This window comes from Zosterops lateralis (genome assembly GCF_965231275.1).
Source record: "Zosterops lateralis genome assembly, chromosome: 3".
NCBI lineage: Eukaryota > Metazoa > Chordata > Aves > Passeriformes > Zosteropidae > Zosterops > Zosterops lateralis.
In genome coordinates this window covers 59,587,525-59,609,649 of record NC_139764.1, presented here as the reverse complement: position 1 = coordinate 59,609,649, position 22,125 = coordinate 59,587,525, and the positions used below count along the sequence as shown (strand labels likewise).

At 35.8% G+C, this 22,125-nt stretch overlaps 1 protein-coding gene across 2 annotated transcripts in view; it reads left to right on the top strand.

The window, feature by feature from the left end:
* The window catches only part of LAMA2 (laminin subunit alpha 2), a 267,187-nt gene that overhangs the window by 81,015 nt on the left and 164,047 nt on the right, over window positions 1-22,125 (top strand). For both annotated transcript variants that reach the window (XM_083855998.1, XM_083855999.1), the window contains exons 12-13: window positions 19,099-19,199; window positions 19,783-19,994. In XM_083855998.1, the coding sequence (XP_083712124.1) occupies window positions 19,099-19,199; window positions 19,783-19,994 (313 nt within the window). The remainder of the gene's footprint in view (window positions 1-19,098; window positions 19,200-19,782; window positions 19,995-22,125) is intronic.

Below are 22,125 nucleotides of genomic sequence, written 5' to 3'. Positions count from 1 at the left end.
TGTATTGTCAGTTTAGCCTCTGAAATGCTTTTTGGATGAAACTATCAGGCAAACTTCTTCAGGTTTTTTTGAATAGTTCCAGGACAAGCAAAAAGCATTTTAAAAGTGAAATTGCTTCATTGTTAAAAGTTAAGAAGACTCCTCAGCACAACTTAGCTCCTATTCCAAGTAGTTTTGTGGTATCAGTGTGCCATTCTTTGTGTTTCCTTTTTCTTCCTTTTTTTTGAGGAATAATGGAGACCATAGGGAATTTATTTTTAAAAGCCTCTTCTACTCATCTAGTAATATTGGCATATTTTTTCTCTTTTCTTTTACATTCTCACAAATTGAACTTAGAAGCTCTTTGCTTTTGAAGTTAGAAGCTCCTATTGCAGAGGATGCTAAACTCTTCAAGGTCAGAATGGTAAAATAGAACACTTTTTTTAGGTCTTACATACTCTCACTTGGACTCCTTCTTTGCATATAAGGCTAACCCAAATTAAATATATAGGTACCAATTAAATTAAAATTTTTTAATCTAAAATTTTGGTTGGATTTAGGGACTGGACAAGATTATCTCCAGAGCTTCCTCCCAAGGTCAACAGTTTTATGATTCTGTACTAGTTACAAACCCACAAGCAGTTAAGTACTGGTAATTATTTTAAAATTATGGAAATTAAATTTCTTTGCAACTTACTTTATATTACAGGGATACAATTGACTATTTGGAAATCACTGTATTGTAAACTATTGCATTTGCTTTTGTTTCTTAATCTCAGACATTCCTATTACTCTCTGGTGAAGTACAGTTGCTGTGACCTTTCCCAGAGATTAAGGATCATACTAGAAATCTTAAATGCTGGTAATGAGTGCCTGTGTTCACAGTGATTAAGTGGGAGTGGATAGATCCACAGTGTCTAAATTACACTGAGAAACATTGTGTGCCATATCTGGCATACGGATTTAATGGAAGTCTAGTTTTACTTTAAAGGCTTGTGGCTGTGTGCCTGACACACGAGCAAGTTAGGTGCTCCTCTAGTTGCAGAACCATTCATTTACTGTTCATTTTAATCAGTTTAACCGGTGTCTAAATAAACTGAGCTTAATGTAACTTGTTAGATGCAAAGCAATGTGTTAATATGGGTAAGCTATTTTATAAATTTGAATTAGTTGCAACTTAAGGTCTTTGTACATCTTTTTGTGACGTATTATATTTTGACTTTTTCTAACTAATATTTGTTGTGATACATCTGTGAAGTGCTAGGAAACCTTAGACACCATAGCTTCAATTCAGATTACTGAAATCCAGCTCCCTGCATTGACTTCAGTCAATATATTGTAGTTTAAATTGATTGTATCCCTTGCCTTCAGGTATTTATAAAAAGACTGGATGTTTTCCACAAACTGTAACTAAAAATATCACTGAAACATTTTCTTTTGCTTCTAGTAGGCCTATCTTGATATTTGTACATAATAATCTCAAACTATAAATTCAAAATTTAAAATATTAAATTAATAATTTAAATTATTATGTGAAATATCAATTTCACATAATGTCAAATCAACGGTTTCAGGATGAAAATGAGGTGGTATGGTGGGCTATCTGTGCTTGAGGGCCAAACTCCCAACAGGATGCTCACTCTCTCCCTCTTCTCAGCAGGAAAGGGGGAGAAAATAGCATAAGGAAGCTCATATATAGAGGTTAATACAGGGAGAATGCTTACCAGTTATTGTCAGTGGCAAAACAGACTCATCTTGGGGAAAACTAATTTAATTTATTGCCAATTAAATAGAGAGAAATAAAGAAAAAAATACTCTTCCTTCATCCTTTCCTGGGCTCAACTTTAGTCCTTCATTTCTGATTCCTCTATCACTATCTGATTGCATGAGAGAAAGTCGGAGGGTGTGGTCAGTATGTAACAATTCCACTCTGCCCCTCCCCTTTCACACCTTTCCCCTGCTCTGGCATGTCCTTCAGGAAAAATTCTCTCTAGTTTGGGCTGCAGTTCCTGTCAGGGAAACGTGTTCAGCATGGGTTTTTCATGGGCTGCAGGGATATTTGTTGTGCCATGAAGCATCTCCTCCTTTTCTAACCTAGGTGTTCTCTCTGATGTTTCTCACTATTTTCATTCCCTCCTCCTCTGTTCATTCCATATTTTTCCCCCAATTCTTGCACAGGTTTTCCCAGAAGCATCACCAGCTTGGTTGATGGGCTGTGGTGCATCCACTGCAGTCAGCTGGACCATGCTGTGCCTTGCTCATGGGAGCTCCTAACCACTTTCCAGAGGCATCATTCCTGCAATCCATCTGCTACCAAAATCTCACCACTTATACCAATAACCTAAAATGCACTGTATTACAGAAAATGTTGAAGAATCAAATGTAAAGTCAATAGTTAGGTGGAAAATCACTAGGATAGTATTTCATGTCCATAAAGATCGAATTAGGCCTTTTAGTGACTTTCTCAAAAGATGCAGCTGATGTATTATGCCTCCATGCATAGCAGTGAAATGATTTCTCATGATCATATTTTCTTAAATTCTTAGTTAAAAATATGTAATAGATTTTGCACCTAGAGTGTTAATGGTTTTATGTGTTGCTCTTTATTCTATTACTTCCTCCCAAATACCTGGCATGAATTATTTGGATGTGAAAGGTGCTACAGGATATCACTGTCTTTGCATAAAAATCAGTATTTTGGTGGAGTTTGGCACAATAATACCAAGGTAACTGATATTGCATTTGGTGCCATTCATCCTGAAGTGTATTTAAATGAAATTATAAACAGGAAATAATTTGAGATTTCAGATTCTCTGTAGAAGGATCTGAATAGTGTGATTCACTCGTAAGCCTATTCACAATAGGCTTAGTCAGGCTGTAGTCCATATAAACTTAAAGTTTTATGAGGATCACTTACTGGTGTCTCAAATTGTAAAGGAATCTGTGGATCTTAAATTTTTATTACAAACTAAATGCAAGATTCACAAAAAACTCTTACCATTTACAATTTCAGTATTTCTTGGAAGATGTACTAAAACCAACCCTGCTCACATATGAGAATTTCAAAATACAACTTCTACATATTGCAAACGACAGGCCCTGATGCATCTTTCTGAGCACTATTATTTGTACAGAAGTCTTGTGCACCTAAAGTTAAACTTTTTAAACCCAATTCCTAACTTAGGCTAAGATATTTTAGAATCGTGTTGGGAATGCACTGGAATTCCATGCACATTCACAGGACTGTGAAATTTTACAGTCTTCCTAAATATGCATTTTTTTTTCCTATTAATGACTTGTTTAACGGTGTACAAGAAGGTGCACAGAGCTTTAGGCAAAAAAATTTATTACCAGGGCAGGAAGGTGCCACAAACAAAAGACAGGCTGATGTGTGAGGACACAGGTTGTGTGTTATATATGCCACATAGGGGCTGCATGCTTTTTTTAAGTTTGTTTCCCAAGTGCAGCACACTTACATTTTAAAAATAAAACCTGATGGCCTATATGGATTTGGGCAGGCTATATATGTAATGTGTAGCAATATGTGCCCTGCTGTTTCTCACTGCATTCTTTCTTTTACCTAATATAAGTTTAAATGTTTTGGTGTGGACCTTAACTACCTGCTTTCTGCTTTGGCATTCAGAAATTGGTTAATAAAGATATTGACTATGAGATTCTTAGTAGACGTAAGTGGATACAGCAGTGGATTCACTGTGAAAAGTAGTGAAAAGAGACTTGTTTCAAGTGTTAAGTAATGGTAATTCTTGCTCAATAACCTTGGACATTCATTCACTCCCCAGAGATTGTTAGGACTATCTTTAGCTCTTCAGAAGTGAGATATCAACACCTTAGTTGGCACTTGGTGCAGTAGGAAAAAAGAGATTCCCTGTTAGCAGAAAGTTTCAGAAATCAATTAAGTTCATAGAGCTACAGCAGCTTCTATCAGCAGGAGATCAGTTCTGAAACTGCTATGAGAAAGCGAGAGCAGCTGCAGTTAGTCTGAGGAAAGGTCTGTGCATCTCCAGCTGTGGCCAATACCACATGTATATGGATTAGTGTAAGAATGCAAGCACATGTCAATGCCGTCCTGCCCACCAACCCAATATACTGCAATTTGCACTTATGTCCTGTCTCTGTTACAGTCAAGGCAAGAGAATAAATTCTTGAATGGATTCGAAAATAGGCAGTTTTAAATAAAAGGTGATTTTCTTACATAATTAAACCATGATTGGTAGTTAATGCAAGAGATTATGAAACAATAACAAATAGGCCAATACAGCTAAGGCGAGGGTGGGAAGAGACAGATAAAAAACAGAATTCATACATTAATGAAGGACATGATGGCAGTGGAGGACTGAAAGACAGTGTTGGATCTAATCTCTGTCCATTCCAAATTTCAAACAGTTGTAGATCTAAGAAATTTTTTAACAGTGGAGAGGCTAATTTTCATATGACCAGGAGGAACAGGATGTTAAACACACTGCTGAATCAAAACAATAACTTGCAATCTGTAGAAAGATGCTATGGCAAAAGACCCCACTCCCTGATTGTGTGTGATTAACTTGATACATGAGCATTATTGAAATATAGATTAGCATTTTTTTAAGGAGTTTATGATGTGATCTTGTTGTGTCTGGAAACTCATATAACTTTGTGTAGGTCAAAATCTTCATTTAAGACACATTTTAAACAGCACTAAGTTAAGGTCAACTTTTTTAATAATTTTTTTCTCCTAATGCTATTGTGAAGTAATAGCTTTTTTATTCATATTTTATCTTAGAGCAATAAAGTTAATTGTTGCTTCATACTACACTATTTGCATTAAATCCAAGGCAGCATGGAACCCTGCTAAATATTAAAGAGTTTGAGATGAAAGCAGAAAATTTACATTGTTAGTCAAAACTTGGTTTATTAGGACTTAGCAGCCTGGCTTGGCTTAGAAATGGGGAGAAAATATACATTGCCAACAGAAACAGAGAAGGAAGGAACACATTCAATTAAAGGAAATTTATGTAGGTATATAAATCACATTAATCATACTCAGAAGACCTTGCATTTATCTATTATATGTGAACTACTAGCAAGAGTTGCTTCTTTTTGAGTTTTATAGGGGTTTTTTTTACACCAAGAATTCAAAAGACATACAAGGGAAGTTAAAAGTTGGTATCTTGGATAAAATATAAAATTAAATTGAAATTTTGCAATCTCTTTGTTGAAATTTGGAATAACTTTCAAAAAGCCATTGAAACCAAGTCAGTAATAATGAATAATAAAAAAAATCCTAGATTGTATTAGATTCAAGATCCATATGCTGCTAATAATGTTTAAAGATCCTAGAGCATGTAATGAAATTCTGAGATTTTACTGTTTAAGGTTCTAAAATGACAACTATTTTTCAAACAATTACTTGCAACACCAAAACTCAGCATGATTTTCTCATTCTTCTTCTGGGCTTTGATGAACATAGATAATGTCATTCTCCATTCTCCAAGGATAAAAATGAGGAAATATGAATAAATCAGTTGCTAGAAACTGAACTTTTGAGAGAAATAGATAACCGGCTTAAACTGATTTTTCATGGATTTTGTAAATAATATTTCATTATTTTAGTATTATAGCTGTTACACTTTATTATGTTAATCCTGACATTAGAGTAGGGAGTGCTTTCTTATTTCGAAAACTGACATGAGAATTTTTAGTGCAATTAAGTGGGATATTTCCTGAGAGATTCTGAAGCATCTAGAATGAGAGTTTTTGTATCTTCTCCATTTAGGCTACCTCAAATACAGTGTGCTTGCTATATTGCATAAAAACACGTACATTTGTGTAGGAGCATCTGTGGATGGCAGAGAGAAGGAACTCTGCAGACTTGAGATAATCTAGAAATACGTGGTCTTATTACAAGGGTCATGGGTAAAGAGGGCTACTTTCAGCCACCAGCCTCAGCTGAAGGGAAGCCCCAAAGAGAAAGGGAGGGAGAGAGAGGATATGAGGTAAGGGAGGTAAAAGAAGCTAAGAGGGATAAGAGAGGTAAGAGTGAGGTAAGAGCAAGAGCGGTAAGAGAGAGAGCGAGGACCTTATTACAATACATTATATCTCCTTCTGTGTTGAATACTCTCATTTACAGTGACCAACTGGCACAAGATACAAAGCCTACAAACTTTGCACGCAGCCTATGAGAACTACTATATTACCATATCATTTTATATTCTAAACTCTAAAGACTAGTTTTCTTATCTACTTTTTCCGTGATCCCTTGGCAGGGTGGAGAGGGGCTACAGCCTTGGGTCCTTTTGTTTTCTGTCCTTCAACCTGACTCCAGCTAATCACTGTCTTCTTGCCTGCCCAAAGCTGGCCTTCATTTCTATTTCACTCACAGGTTTTACATCTCCAGTATTTACTAGGCAATCATATTTGCAAGCCCTTCCTGTCCCATCTTTCGCAACACATTTGCCTGCACATACATAAACACAGACTCCTTCTCTCAAGGTGAAACTGTTGGTCTTTCAAGTCTTTTTCAGTGTTTGTCATCTCAACTTTTCTCACTACAAAAGACACTGTTGCAATTCCAACTTTTTATAAAGGCTCTTTGGCCCTCATAAAAGGATAATGATGTGTCCAGGGCTCTATTGTCAAATGGAGATAGCCCAAAAGAGAGTAAGACTTACTATCTTTTAAGAGTATGAAAGGAAAAACATGGCAAACTGAGTTTATTTAATGACAGATGTAAATAAAATTATGAGGACTGAAGCAGATGTTTTAGGATATCTAAAAGGCAGCAGCTCTGTGAAGGGAAGGTATGGTGTTGGGTTTATGGTTGAACTCGATCTTTTAGGTTGAGTGAAGAAAAAGACTGCTGTTCATCACTAAACTTTTGGTTTTCAATTAGTGATCTGTTGAAGCATCAGTGTCTCCTTCAACTTGGTTGCTCTTTGATGGTCTCTGTGTAGATTTTTTTTCCTTGTAATTATGCCAATGGCCTTTTCTGAATCCTAATGATTTTTCAGTTCTGAAAATAAGAGCTGACTTTGATTCAGGGAATTGTCTGAAAAATAATGGATCTATCCTTCCTTCTTTCATACTCAGAAAGAGTGGAGTTTGAAATAAGTCTTTTTAAGAAAGGGCATTGCCAATCATCAAAGATGAGTAGTATCCACTCTTGTAATAGCAACCAGATATAATTTACACAGTGCCCATGTACTTTCAGGTAAGGATTTTTTTTAAAAAAAAGTTTCCATTCACTTGAAAAATGTCAGTATTTGTAGGGAAAGCAACAAAAAAAAAAAAAAAAAAAAAAAGAGAGGATCTCTTTTAGCTAATAAGGTCAAATGTATCTTCTGGAAAGGTACAAAATATACAGTTAGATGAGCTAGGTGACTAACATGGACATGAAGATGATAATTTTTCAGTAGAAATAGTAGGGGTTTTTCCACTTTATTTTATTTTATTGCTATGTGTGGATACTTACGCTGTGTTCAGCATATGCATTCGTTATGATCACATTGGATATATTTTTGTAGCTTGACTTAATGTGTTTATTCCCCAAGCTTGTGAGTGTTGTATTACTTTTTAGGTACCTCTTATTTTCCAGAACATTAAAATGAAGTGTGTATAGGACAATACTATCACATGGTTTTCATACTTAGTTTGCTGTGCACTGTATAGGCAAAAATAAAGGAATTTCTGACATTTCAAAAAGTGAATTTGTGAAGGAAATAGGAGGCTTTCTTTGAAATATGTGACTTTCACCTATATCCACATAGCACTTTCTGTAAAAAAAAGAATTGCAAAATATCTACATGATTAAGTGTCTGAAGTCGACAGGCCTGAGAACATTTAATCTCAGTAGAACTTTCCCTACCTGTGTGAATTCAAATTCATGTTATATTAATCACACTCTCTATGTTAACATACCTCATGGAACTGCAATGTTTTTTGATGATGAATCCTTCAAATGGGACTCTCTATATGACAGTCATAGAGCTTATGCTAGTGTAAGATTGATGTTGATTCTTTCAGCACACATAACCCTTGGGCAGTAGACTTGCCCTCTTTTTCTGACAGTTATTAATTCATCCAAAGCAAATTTTCTCCATATTTCTGCCTTTAAAGCAGAGGCGACTCATGAATATAAGGGTCCTTTTTTTTTTTCTTCCCATAAAAGATGCAGTATATAAATTAATAATTGGTAGATGGAAGACACTGTAATTTTAGGAAGAAATAAGAAGTGGAAACCTATTTAGTCTGTTGTAGAATAATGTATTTTTTTCTAATCAGTATAATATATATAGAATACATTTTTAAAATATTTTTCCTTTAAGGGGAAAAAATTATAAAATAATGTTAAAAATAGCACACATGATTGCAGCAACCACAAAATTCGTACACCTGCATTATCCTCTCAATGGCTAAAGGATTTTTTGTCACTTCCCATTAAGGCATATTGAAGTTGAAAGAATAAATTCTCTTATGGAGGACTTATAAAGCTATACCATTTCTTCTATCAGTCTTGGACATCAGTTCACGTCTTCTGTCTTTCCTTTGCTCTCCAATTTCATTAGCTTGATTGCTCATCCTTCCTTCAGCCTTCTAAGAAGAAAAGTAGAGTTTTTTCCATAGAAAATCATCTAAGAAAGATAAAGACTTTGAACTTGAAGAAAAAAAATTGCCCGAAATGATTTTTAGAGAGGACATTTTTTTAAGATTATTTGAAATAAGCTTGTTTTTTTCTCTTTTTCCCTTTAAAACAGCAGCACGGTTTTGTAGTTTTGAGAGATGAGTTCATATCAAGTTTTATATTCATATCAAGTTTTATTACAGTGTGCATATGATACATTACATGTGCACGTGCCTGCGCACGAGTCATGTTCCTATACATGAGCACATTGCCTCAAGTAATAATCATCTGTGGATTACCATGATGGTGATAACAAGTGCAGAATTGGTTTCATGGGTACAATAAAGGATGGCATGATAGATTTTTATCTACACTATTTTTTAAAAAAGAAATCTGTCTTAAAGCATATTTGTTAATTAAGTACTGTCTGTACTGTTCTGAAATATCTTTGTTCCTTGAGTAAAACAATATTAAAATTCAGGATTTGTGTGATACATACATACATTTTGTTACTGCTAACTAGGAGTCATTTCAATTAGCATCAAACACAAATTTCTTTCTCTAAAAGAAAGCATAGGTATTTTTCAAAACTGTGTTAGTTTGTCATGAGTAGGGTTAGCAGAAGAAAAGCTGCAAAACTAGCAAGCCAGGAAAGTGGCAATGAATTTAATCATGAGAAAGCATTGGCTCCACAGGCAAAGTAATTCAGAATATGGTATTTGCTGACTGAAAATAGACAAAAATCACAGTTCTGATTCACTGTTTTGTTTTCCCCTTTACCTGAAAAATGAAAGCAAAATGCAAGGAGTTGCTGGGGTTTTTTTCTAGGATTAGTGTTGGTGAATTGTAGTACACAGAGACAAGTTTATATACATCAATATCTTTTTTTAATACTCAAATGTTTATTCCTACTGCTTTTGTTTTGATATGTGAACCTTAGAGGTCTCCATTATATGCAGTAAAATACTAAATAAGAATATATTATTGTTGCATTTATTATATCAAATGACAAGCCATCTCTGAAGAGCAGATATTTGGCTTTGCAAAGCCTTGCATTTTTTTTTTAGAAAAGGAAGAATGTTTTTTCAAAATATTGATTTCTTTACATTTTATTTCATTCAAAATCTCCCACTTAGAAACACTGGAACTTATTAAAAGCAGTATATCCTTCCTGTCAGAATAATTTTGCCCAACAGATACTCCAGTTACAAAACTCCTTCATGCTTGAAACATTATGATATATTTCAGTTTCCTAAAGGATCCCAAAGTGCTTCTTATGTCATACTTTGCTTTGAATTACTAGTGCATCCATCGTTGTGGTACAGCATTGTCAATAGTAATGTTGCAAACCAGTTAAGTAGAAGGAGATAGGAAAATAGCCTTTGGCTGGCTAGAAGTGAAAGGGTTCTTCTTCCATTTTCTTTTGTGAAAAGCTTTAGAAATAACATTCCTGGGCTGTTTTGCTTGGTGCTTTACAAACATAGGAAGAAAATCAAGAATATTTACAGCCTAACTTGTGAACTGTACAAACAACAGTTGGTTGTACCACTTGATGGCACTTGGAGATATGTATAAGTGGTGAACAAGGTGGGCTGGGTTAATGGTTTGACTCAATTATCTTCAAATTCTTTTTCAACCTAAATGAATCTGTGATTCTAACAAAGACAAAGATTTTAACTATTTATTGCTGCTACATACACTGTTTAAGCTTTTTCAGTAGAAAGTAAACACTTTAGGAGGCATCCATGGAATTTCATTTAAATATCATCATGCAGTGAGATGTCTTCTGCAATATCACATGCAAATATTGAATGGCCCTAAATGCTGTTGCAAAGCTGAGGAAAATATTTTTAAGAAGAACAGCTTTTAACTTGGACCTGAACAGTTGCTCTTGTTTTATAGTCCTGCATTTTTGTGTTTAATAATCCTTGCATGCTGGGATTTTGTTGCCATAGAAATATGAGCTTTTAGTTTTGCAAAATTATGCAAATTTTTCTTCTTGTTAAAATATTCATGAAAGAGTACAGTCAGAGAAGGGGGGGAAGGGTCGGTTCTTGTGTTTTAGTGGAATTGGACTTTGACATAAATGATCTAATTAGTCATTCATTCTAATATTACAGGAAGGCATTTATTGATATAGCTACTGTAATTACAATTTGCCCCTTTGGAACTGCAGACCATGGAACTGGGAGACTAACTTTTAATCAGTAAAATTAAGAATTACTTTCAATTATGAGATTGTTGACATCTACAAGACCAGCAGTAAACAGTTTTTATTTAGAAACTTTTGATGAGGATATGTTACTTAGAAACATGTCTCGGAGTTGATGCTCAAATAGTGAATTTGATTACAATATCACTAGTAGTCTGAAACATCCTCCAGTTGAATAAAAAGTGGTATTTTTACCCAGACTTACACCATTTAGCCTCTCTGGCCTGCTAAATTGATGCTTATAGCAATCAGAGCAGCAGTTGCAGCAGCTGTCGAATTTATATTAACTGGTTTGTTTGGTGGTTTTCTTTTCCTTCAGTTTAACTGCATTCAGTCAGAAAAATAATCTGTAATTGTGATGACATTCAAGGATAATTTCTTTAAATATCCTTCTATGATGCATGCTTACATATATATGCTACATATATCTGCTACATACTATGCTGCAGGGTCACAGGTTCTGTATATTTTTGCCAGACTGGTAGACCTCCTAAGATTGAAATTTACCTGCCACCACAGTAATAAACTTGGGCACTAATTGTACATGAATTATATTATCACATCAACTACTGCAAGAATATACCTCTGTTTTGTGGTTTTGAATCCTTGGTCTAATTATGGCAGCTTGAGGAACAGTGGTTGGGTAGGCACAGTCAAGATCACATGGAAAGCAAAGAAAAAGTGAGTAACCATATTAAGGTTATGTGCTTTGGTTACTATGGTTAAGTAACTGTAACGAAATCACCACAAATTTTGTAACAGAAAAGTCAATTTTAGACTTCAGGAGTGGTTGACCAGAGAGTTCTGTTTCTCTTCTCCAGTCAGAGGAAATGACAGCTGGGAATTATGATAGAGATTTGAGAATTTGTAGAGTAAATGTCAACATTCATAAATACATTTCAGGAGACAGCATATAATCTTACTGTGCAAATTTTTCAATCAGTCACTGATTACATTAATTTTTTCAGTGCTAAGTTCAGAAGGAGCAACTACTCAGCATAAGTAGGAGTGGCAGCACAGGGCTCAAAGGAGAGCTGATCTTATTCAGTTCCCATCTTCCTTGGGAACAAGATTTATTCCATTTTTCATTTTAGAGTTCCATGATATAATTGGATGTTTCAACATTATATATTAAACACAATGAGTAGTTGCATTTTATGTAGACATCCAAATAATACAGTATAGTTCATCCAAGGAGGAGGAGAACTAGGGTTATGAAGTGATAACTTTAATACAATATCTCAGTAACAGTGAGACTGGTTTCAATTTATAGATATAATTTTGAAAAATACAAGAAGCTTCTTATTGATTTTTAAAAAATATTTCCCATTTAAGTGCTTCGTAGCAGATATATTGAATTAAAGGAATTGTGCAATATTTTAATTGGTCTAATTTTTTTGTGACAAGCTATTTTAAATATGAAGGGCCTGGAAATAGGCATCAGATTTTCATGATTCGGGTGGCAGACATTGTCAACCACTATGCCAAAATTATGCCTTGAACTTTTGGAGCAAGAAGGAAAAGGCACCAGGACCAAAAATCAAAAAGGTTTAAGTTGTCTGGTTACACTTGGTTTACTGATATTCTAGCAAAAGCAAGGGATACCTTCAAGGGATGATTAAGGAGATACTCACTAGATTTTAATGTCTTCCCCTCTTGGTATTCTTTCTTTCCTCGTGTTTCCAATGTGTTTGAACCTGAATACATGGTATATCACTGGTAGGTGCAGGGTATTCTTTCTATGACCAAGTGATCAGATGCTGTGAATGACTTTGCTTAGTTAAGACTAATAAGTGTTCTGGAAGGGCCCCAGTTGCTCAGGTATTGAACATAAAATAGGAAAGAAACATACTCAAGGTACACAAGAAATACAATTTAGCAGAGTTTTCATTGCTCCTTATGAGTTGTTCTTACTCTTTGGACAGGTTTCATTTGTCTCCTAAGCAAAAATATTCACTTAGGGAAAAAATGTAAACCCACATATTTGATGATTCTTTCTATTGCTGGGAAAATTTTAAATATCAAAATTTATTATGAATATGATGTTCCATTGTCCAATGAAATAACATATTCACAATATTTGTGAATAAAACTCCTTTGAATAGGAATTTGAATAAAACTCCTGTTTCTTTTACACAACTCTGCCTTAATGTAGGATCAGCAGAGGAAATACTAAAATTAAAGAGCCTGTATCATAACATTCTGGATAAGATTCCAGAAATCTTGGAGGAAATAATGAAATCTTGGCTGTCGGAGTGGTCTGTTTGAAGAAACTGAAGATGACGGTGAATGGTTTGAAATTCTCAATTTTCCTTTTGAATGGTTCAATATTGTAGACAAATTCTCATGGAAAGCAATTGAACCAGCCACTGATAAGTAGTCAGGCTACTTTATTTAAACTTATTCCCTCAACCTTTGCCTGCTTCTCTGGAAGCAGTCGTCTGAAAAAGTGAAAATAAGTAGAATGTAGCCTCAAATTATACAGTATAATTTTGAGTGTACTAAATCAGGGAAACTAGGATTGTGAACTAGCTGACATAGAGTTGGGGGAACTCTAGATGGCAGAGAGCTTGGGGAAAGAGTCCATTCTTTCAGGGGAAAAGTTTAACTTCCCTATAAAGAAAACTGACTTTTTTTCAAAGCTAGCCAGAACTATACTGTCATTCAAATAAAACATGATTATTCTGCTCCCTGCTTTATCTGAAATATTGCTCTAATGCCTCAGAAGAGCTTTTATATCCTATCTAAATTCAATCTGTCTAAGAGAGGAGAGTCTATTTAATCTCTAATTGGATCTGGAGTAGAACTAACACATGCAATCTTTACTGAGAGCTATTACTAAATGAAGAAAGGTTTGATGTCTTCTTGGTGATGGTTCTATCAGAATTCTTTTCTAGTCCCTGCCTTCCCTCACACTACAACTAGGTCAAAGGCTGGATCAGCAAAATCCAATTAAATATCATAAATTTACAGCTGGTACTTTTTCATAAAGAAGATAATAATCCAGATGAGAGCTGAACTACTAGTGAAGTATTTCCTTCACCACAAGTAAATTAAGTGAGAAAAAGCAGCCCCTGGTCCATTCCCTTCTACACTGAGGGGGCTGCTAGAAGAACACGTGCACTTCGCCATCAGTTAAGGTCGTACATTGTTCACTGGCTTGTCAAACCATATCACAACTGCTTAGGTTCCAATGAATTGTGAACTTTGTCACCACAAATAAACTGGGAAAAAACTTACTTTATTTAAAGGATTTCCTTCACATAGGTAGTACTGATATTCTGGTGGCAGATATCTCTACATCTGCTGAAATCCGTGTCACAAAATAAATGTGTACCTAGAGAGTTTGTGAAGGTGAAACAGTCCAAATCTACTTCAACCTCCTATTGCAGCTGCATTTCACAGAAGTTCAAGAAGGTTAGCAGGGAATGTTAAGCTGTGTATATTATGATTCCATTACCTTCAAGCATAGTATCTAGTGGTAGATAGTGCCATAGAAATATGATAGAGCCACTGGAAAACTGGGTGATTATCTGTGTAATTTCTCATAATCATGAGAATCATCTCATATCAAGAGAGCAAATAACATTCACAGGTATATCAGGAAGCAAGTGGGGTGTTTGTTTGTTTTGTGGATGTCTTCCAGAATAAGAACACATTATTATCTCTTAGAACCTTAAGTTACTTTTAGCAACTTGCTATGAGACTCGTTTTTTTATTCAGCAATATGTGTATTAACATTCTCCACAGAAATGTTCTGCCTATTCATGTTTGTAGCCTTTGGCTTTTTTTCCCCGTTTTTAAATTTTTGTGGTAGTGTTTGTTCATTTGATATAGTTCCAATTGTATGACCATGTATATAATTATATAATAGCAAGCAGAAATCATGTTTTTCCAAATCCTTTTACATTTCTCTAGATGTATTGTAGCTATATTCATCTAATAAAAATATTAACACTCTTCATAATGTTTGTCTCTCTAATACAATATATCAGTGACTATATTTCTGCCACAATCACTAACAGTGAAGAGGGAAGAGATAGTTTAAATTGTTGATATTTGTTGATGCTTAAGGATGGGGTTTACTGGTGAACTTGGCAGCATTGGATTAATAGTTGGACTTGAGGATTTTAGGGTTCTTTTCCAACATAAATGAATCTTATGATTCTATGATGCCTTTTATTTCACTGATTTTGTAAGTCTGATGTTGTATGAGTATTGATCTAAATAATCTAGTTTAATGCAGTAATATAATTTTAGTTTTGAAGGTGTTGTGTTCTCTTGGGTTAGGACTGACATCCAAGCCCTTATTATTAGTTAAATCCATTGTTGTATAGATTTTACTACCAAACATCTGAACAAGGGATATTTGTTATATTTCAATAATACATGTAGTGCATAATTATTTATTCATTTGAGAAATTTTATGTCTTCCAAGTTGCTTTTTAAATATAAATACAAAGTAGAATGATTTGAAGGTCATCCTTTGGTGGGGTCACTGACCAGCCACTTTACTTTTACTCTACAGAGGAATTTTTTCAGTTGCCTACACATAACCATGTAGTGCCATATCAGATGCCCCAGTTCATATTTAGGCACTTTAATCACAAACTGAGTCTCTTCTTAACTGACAGAAGAGCATTTTACTGCTTAATGAGATAAGGGATTGTAATCAGCACCCTGTTTAATGGAGATAGCTCCTAATCTTCTGAAGTTACATTTGGCAGATGTTTAGAAGAAATGAGGCAGCCCCCAGTGCAGTGGACTAAGTGCTAAACCTTTACAGGCAGAGTTACAAGAGATGTTGGAGAGGCAGAGTGTGAATCTTCATGCAGTAACTCAAGAACAAGATGGAATATAAATTGTGTAAGAAGGAGATATTCTCCAGGGACATTAGCAGGAGAGATCCTGACAGCTTGCCTTGGGATAGCATTGGCAGCCCATTCACTAAGTGCAGGAAGAGAAAGACTTGTAAAGTTTGATTTCCGTATGAAGAGATGCAAGCTTTCCTCATCTCTAGCCTTGCTAATATTTGTACAAGTGTTGTTTGTTCTCAGTGCTGTATTTGTGTATCACTTAGCTTAAAAGTAATTTTAGTGGGGCAAGCATAAAGCATCAAAACATAAAGCTTTGCACAGGGTAGTACTGGGTGCTCCCACCCACTGCTCTTTTGCTATTGAGCAGGGGCATTTGTTCACAGGAAAGAAACCATCTTTTCTGCTTCACTTTTGGTTGACCCTCTGTTAGAGTGTTGTAAAATAGTCTTGTCTGCTCTCTGGTTTTATCCTTAAGAGCATGTAACAGAATATTAGCGTACAGTTAACAGCGAACAATTACAAGAAGCCCCAAAAACCTATCTCCCAGAAACTTCTGGGATTAGAACCAAGGTAGCTGTGATTTCGCTCTCCTATGCTTGTTAGTTCTTGAGGAGTCTGCCACTTTTCTTGAATGTGTAGATTCTGTCTCCAGAGCTGGGAAGAAATATTTGATGCATTAATCTGAAAACAGGTGGGAGAGACAACAGAAATTCTGTGGAACTTCCTTGACATTTTTAGACAGCTATTCTTGTCTCAACAATACATGCCTTTGTCACCAGCAAGGCAAACTTTTATGCCCTGTTCTCTTTGGTGTTGATGGTCTCAGATGACAGTTCTCTGAGCAAAACTCTGAATCTTTGGGTGATACAGAGAAAAACATGAAAGTAGAAGGATGTCATGAGTGCCCAATTTCTGTATTGCAGTTATATTTAAAACTCAGTGGAAAGTACTTTTTGCACAAGATGACATGCAGCACATGGATTGACCTTTGAATTCCTTCACTTGTAAATGAACTTCTACTTTAAATACGCAGAGGAAGGAAATTACCATTGCAAACAATGACAAAAGGAAGTAGTATTTTTTGGTTTATGTAAGTTTGAGGGGTTTTCTAATCTGTATTGATATTATACAGCATAAAAGGTGAATACTTATTCTGAACTGTGAGGTATTCTCTACAATAACTGCCTTTTGGAGACCTTGTCTTCAGTGTGTGATCCTGTTCATGATATGCAAATCTTACCAGCTGCACCAGTGAAACAGGTTGCTGTGGCTAGCAGAGACCTCAAGAGACTTCTTAATCGTATTCCATCTCTTTGGCATCATATCCAGAGTATCTCTGACATGTTGAACTGCTTCTGATTAATGAATTACTTCAATAGCATTTTCAAGTAATTTGATACTGTTTTGACCATCCTTACAATCAGCTGTCTCTATAGTCAGACTGAATCTTCTTCATGCCTTCCCTGCAGTTGCCACAGGTGAATAAAAATGGCCGCTGCATTTTTCCAGATTTGTATGTTTGATAAATTATTTCCTATTTCTTCTGACTGTTCTCTTTTTTTTTTTGATTAGGCAACTCACCCCTTTCCTCTTGTGTTTTATGTTGGTTATATATTAGGAGTCCCTAATCCATTCTACCTGCCTTTCCTTTAGGAATTTTTTTGTTTGGTTGGTTGGTTTTTTCTGCTTTGTGACCTATCAGTTCCCATGTTGAATTTTTATATAATAAGGTAAAGTTTATGTAGCTGGGAAAAAGTAAAACCTGTCTTGGTACATAATTTTTCTAAGTTGCCTATTGTTTTCCCATTATTTTCACTTTCTTGAATCTTTGTCATTAGTCTGAACTTGAAATAGAAACAATAAAATTCTGCAAAAGTTATTCTTCTAAATGTTTGTCTACAGCTGAAAGCAATTCTGGGTACTTCTTGCAGCATTTCAGATATCTAAATTTTCTACATTCCTCTTGCTGTTACAAACCAGTACTTAGCCTTGACCACAGACAAAACAAAAATTCTGTAACAGCTGTATCCAGGGGAAAAAATGTCTTTTCATGTTGTTATGGTCAGGGCTTTTAAGTAATTGCATTGGTCCCAGCAGGTTTGGATACTATGTAGATAAATGTGATGCCACTGTTTGCCAGTCACTCAACTAGGAGGACACCAGGCACAGCATCACCAGCCAGGCAAGGGAGGGGATTGTCCTGCTCTGCTCTGCACTGGGGCAGCCTCACCTCAAGCAGTGTGTGTACTTTTGGGCACCTCAAGGACATCAGACTAGTAAAGTATGTCAAGAGTAGAGTGACCAAGTTAGTATGAGTGCCTTCCAGCTTGAGATATTCTATAATTTTATGATCTTATAATTCTATGGTCCAAGATCCAGGTTATGAATTGGAGGGAATTTTCAGGGTATAACCTAGCAATTAGCTGTACAGCCTCAGCTGTATGGCTTTTATATACCTTTATCACTGATTCAAAATCAATATATTTCTAGGCCTTAAATGCTGGAATGTTTTTTCACCCCTTGAATTAGGTTCATCATAAAATAATGAAGATGTTGACTTTCACTGCTTTCTGTTATGGTGTGCAAAAGCTTCCAGTATGATGAAAAAATATGTCTTTGAGAATAGCCAGATTATTCTCTTTTTAAAAGACTCACAAATTTGCTCTATGGCAAAATTGGAAGGGCAGATTTTAATGTGAGTTTAATATTCTCGGAGAGGAGGCTTACATTGCAATGGAGTATGAGACAGACACATTTAAAACCAAAATGTAGCTCTTGCAGGATTTGATTTACTTATGCTGCTTTCAATCAAGTAACAGAAAGCATTATTTCAGTGCTGAACTCTGTCATTCAAGTCTGCTGCTTTTGATTTGCATAGTACTACATTCCATTTTTAATGAAATAGCTTGTGTCAATGCCATGAATCTGGGGGCTAAAAGAGCATGGAAAAAATATATTTGCCATGACAGAAGAGCCTGGTCATTGACTTCTCACACTGTAGACTGGGTCAAACTGAGCAAAAGGGCTGAAATATTCTTTTAAAGTAAGTTTATTTGACTCCATCAGGGAAAATTCTTACTTTATTTTAGGTTACTGTTCATTCTAGGAAAAAAACATCACAGCCCTTTTTTTTCTATTTTGGTAGTTTTCTCCATCAGTGAAACTGAAGTTACTGAATTTTCTGTAGGTTGCTGAGAATAAATGAGGACCATATAACTGAACAAATACACTGAAAGTCTAATGCAGGTATCTAGTGGAAATTTGCACAGATTTCATGTCTGTTTCTGATTTCTCTGTTAGTCTGTGGGTTTAAGGAATTCGCAGCCTTCAACAGCTGTAATCCTCAGGGATCCACATATGGTTTTGCAACACTAGAAATCTACTGATGCTCAAGAAAACTGCCCCCAGGTGGTTAAGGCCCATTTTCTTTTATTTAATTAGATATTTCTTCTGTCGTTTTATTCCTCAGGTAGCAGCTGCTGGAGGACATCTAAAATTTACAGTTTCTTATGATGTCACAGAAGAAGAGGAGGAAACAGCTAAATTGATGGTTCAATCTGATGTCATCATAGAGGTAAAGTATTTTCTGCTGAAGAAAGAAATAAAGAAAAAGAAAAGAAAGAGAAAGGAAAATGGCCTTCTTTTTCAGATGTTCGGTGTCAAGTCTGGTGATTGAGGACACAAAACAGAAGGATGCACATGTTTTCAGCCAATTTCTAGTGTAAGAAAATGGATACCCTTCAAAAAACTAGAAGCTTCAATATCTCAAGGAGTCTATGGTATTATTGAAGTAGCTTAGAAAACTACGATGCTTCCTCCTCATCAATGAAGAAGTAAAACAGTTGATCATTTGAGGTTGCACTTTGACATTCTTTCAGTTGATCTGTTCTTATACACCTCAGCATTGTATGAATTTGCTTTTGCCCACATAGAGTCCTACACCATGACACCAGGTTTCATCTGAATGATCCAAACTTTCTTTTCCACTGCTTTTCAATTCTATCAGGCAAGCCCATTTCAGGTTTATGAAAAGTTAATATTATTCCTGATATTTGTTATTCTTGTAGAATATATTATTCAATAAATCATGTACCCCAATGGCTTTTTTTCATGACTTTTTTCATGTTTAAATCTCTCTCTTTCATGGCTCTCTCTAGGGAGGTGACTTGAAAATCAGCACTCCAAAAGGGATAATTCACCTGCAGCCTTCTGAAGAGCACACTGAAGAAATTGTGCTGAAACCAGACTCTTTCTCAGTGCATGGCACTGATGTTCCAGTCAGCAGGAGGGAGTTCATGACTATCCTTGCAAACGTGGAGAGGATCCTCATAAGAGTCACATACAGCAATGGGATGAATGCCATCTACAGGTGAATGTGAGGAACGGGTCCCTTTGCTTCAGGCAGCTTCTCAAAAGAGTTTTCTCTCTTCGCAGAGCAAGGCTGATGTAATTTAAAACACTCTAATTTATTATCATGAAATCCGTAGCATTCATTTATACTTTCAAACTTTTGTTAATGTGTTTTTCATTTTGGGTAAACAGGAGGAGGAAAGCAGCAGAAAGAAGCAGCCTTTTAAGAAAATGAAATTACATGGACTATTAAGGCATGAATGACAGTTCTATGAATATGTTTATTTTGTGAACACAGTAATTCCCATGTATATGGTAAATCATGGAGAGCAGTAATAACATGTTGAAGTAGGAAATGATATATTGCTTATATATTGTTTTTCCCATTTAATGACCATACAGGGCCACATTAACAGTGGACTAGAGAATAATATCCTGAGTCTCCAAGCTGGAAAAGTGCCTCAAGGGGAATTTTTCTATGTTTTTAATCAGTACCACACACAGAACTGGCTAGTCCCAAAGCCTTTCCCTTGATTTATGTCAGGATGCTGCGTGGACTGCTCAAATTCACCGATTTGATGTGGACTCTTCTGAGTCCTCTGATAAAATTAAAGACATATGAGATGATACTGTTCTATTTCAGTTGCTGCAGCATGTTTGAAACTGTAAAGCTCATCTTGCATTTCAAATTTTCCTAAGTGCATGAACGAATACTCCAGATGGGCTAAAAGAAGATGTCTCTCCTGATACTGTGTGATTAACATTAATAGTTAGGTGGCATAAGTAATATTTTTTAAATGTGTACTGGAATTGATTGCAGAGTAGCTTTTTACTCACAAGGCATGAAACCTGAAATGCTCTCTAATCTACAGATCAGTTGATTCAGGGGCATAAACCAATTTGGGATGGAGGGAGCTGATAGCACATTTAGTGATTATTCGCTGAGAGCACAGACACAGTTTTTGCTGCTTTGAAATTTCTTAAGCAATCTAACCATCATTTGAATACTTAGGTAATTAAAATATATCCTAAATTGAAAGGCAGGTTGTGTCAACAGCATGCAGTTTTCTGATTTGAGCTTTAGCAGTGTAAATTTTTTCCCTGAAAAAGAATTCATATCGCTTCGGTCTCTGTCTTTTCCTCTGGTTAATTAGTATGTATTACATCTCTGTAAGGAAGTTTGTGAATCATAACTAGCTTGAGTTTGGGCCAAACTGCTTCCTAATTTGCTCATTCAGTCATCAACCTTGTATTCTTTTGCATCTCCTTGCATCCAGTTTGGAAGCCTTTCATGGTCTTTCAGCTTCCCACCCTGGTTTTTGAGGAGAGCCAAGACACCATGCCAGAGTTCACCTCTTATGCACTATGAGCAGATCATGAGAAGCTGTTAATTCACAGCTTATAGCTGAGACTAGTGGGAGCTCAGTTAGTGATCATCCTCTGCTCTCTTCTCATTCAGATAAAAAAAACCCAAACCATTACTCAGAATTTTCCAAACTAAAGGAGTGCAGGAGCAATTTTGGGGTGAACAATAGGGGGTTTTATGCTATTTTTAAAGCAGATACGTAAGATTGACTCTCTTTGGGCCAGAGGTCTTACTGAGTAATATGGGAAATTTCAGAGGAGATATGTAGGATTGACTTTCCTTGGGCAAAAGGTGTTACTTAGTATTATGGGAAACACAAGCTTCAGTTATCAGAGGTTTACATATATATTTGGGTACTGACATTTGCACTAGTAAGAGAAGGGGGGCTCTCCTAGAAAGAGCACTTTGGCTGGGCAGTTGTGAAGAAAGTGCAGTGCTGGACATGTAATGGCTCCATCCTGTCTATACTGGGGAACAGTGTGGCTGGGATGGATGAGATCCCTTCTGGACAACAGTGTAGAGCTCAGGTAAGCAGACACATGCAGAACTGGCGCAATCTATAGAATGTGCTTTGTAAGTAAGATATGGCAGAGCTTTCTGGCAAATTTAAAAGACACATCACTGCCTGCATCCTAGATTACTGCTTTAGCCATTTGGTCACGTGTGGTGCCTGACTGTTTCACAGTCTTGTTCATATTCAGCCTTTGGGAACAGTTTAATGGTGTGTTATAGACAATTTTCTGGATTTTTTTCGAAACACTCTGAGAAGAGCTCTAAAACACAC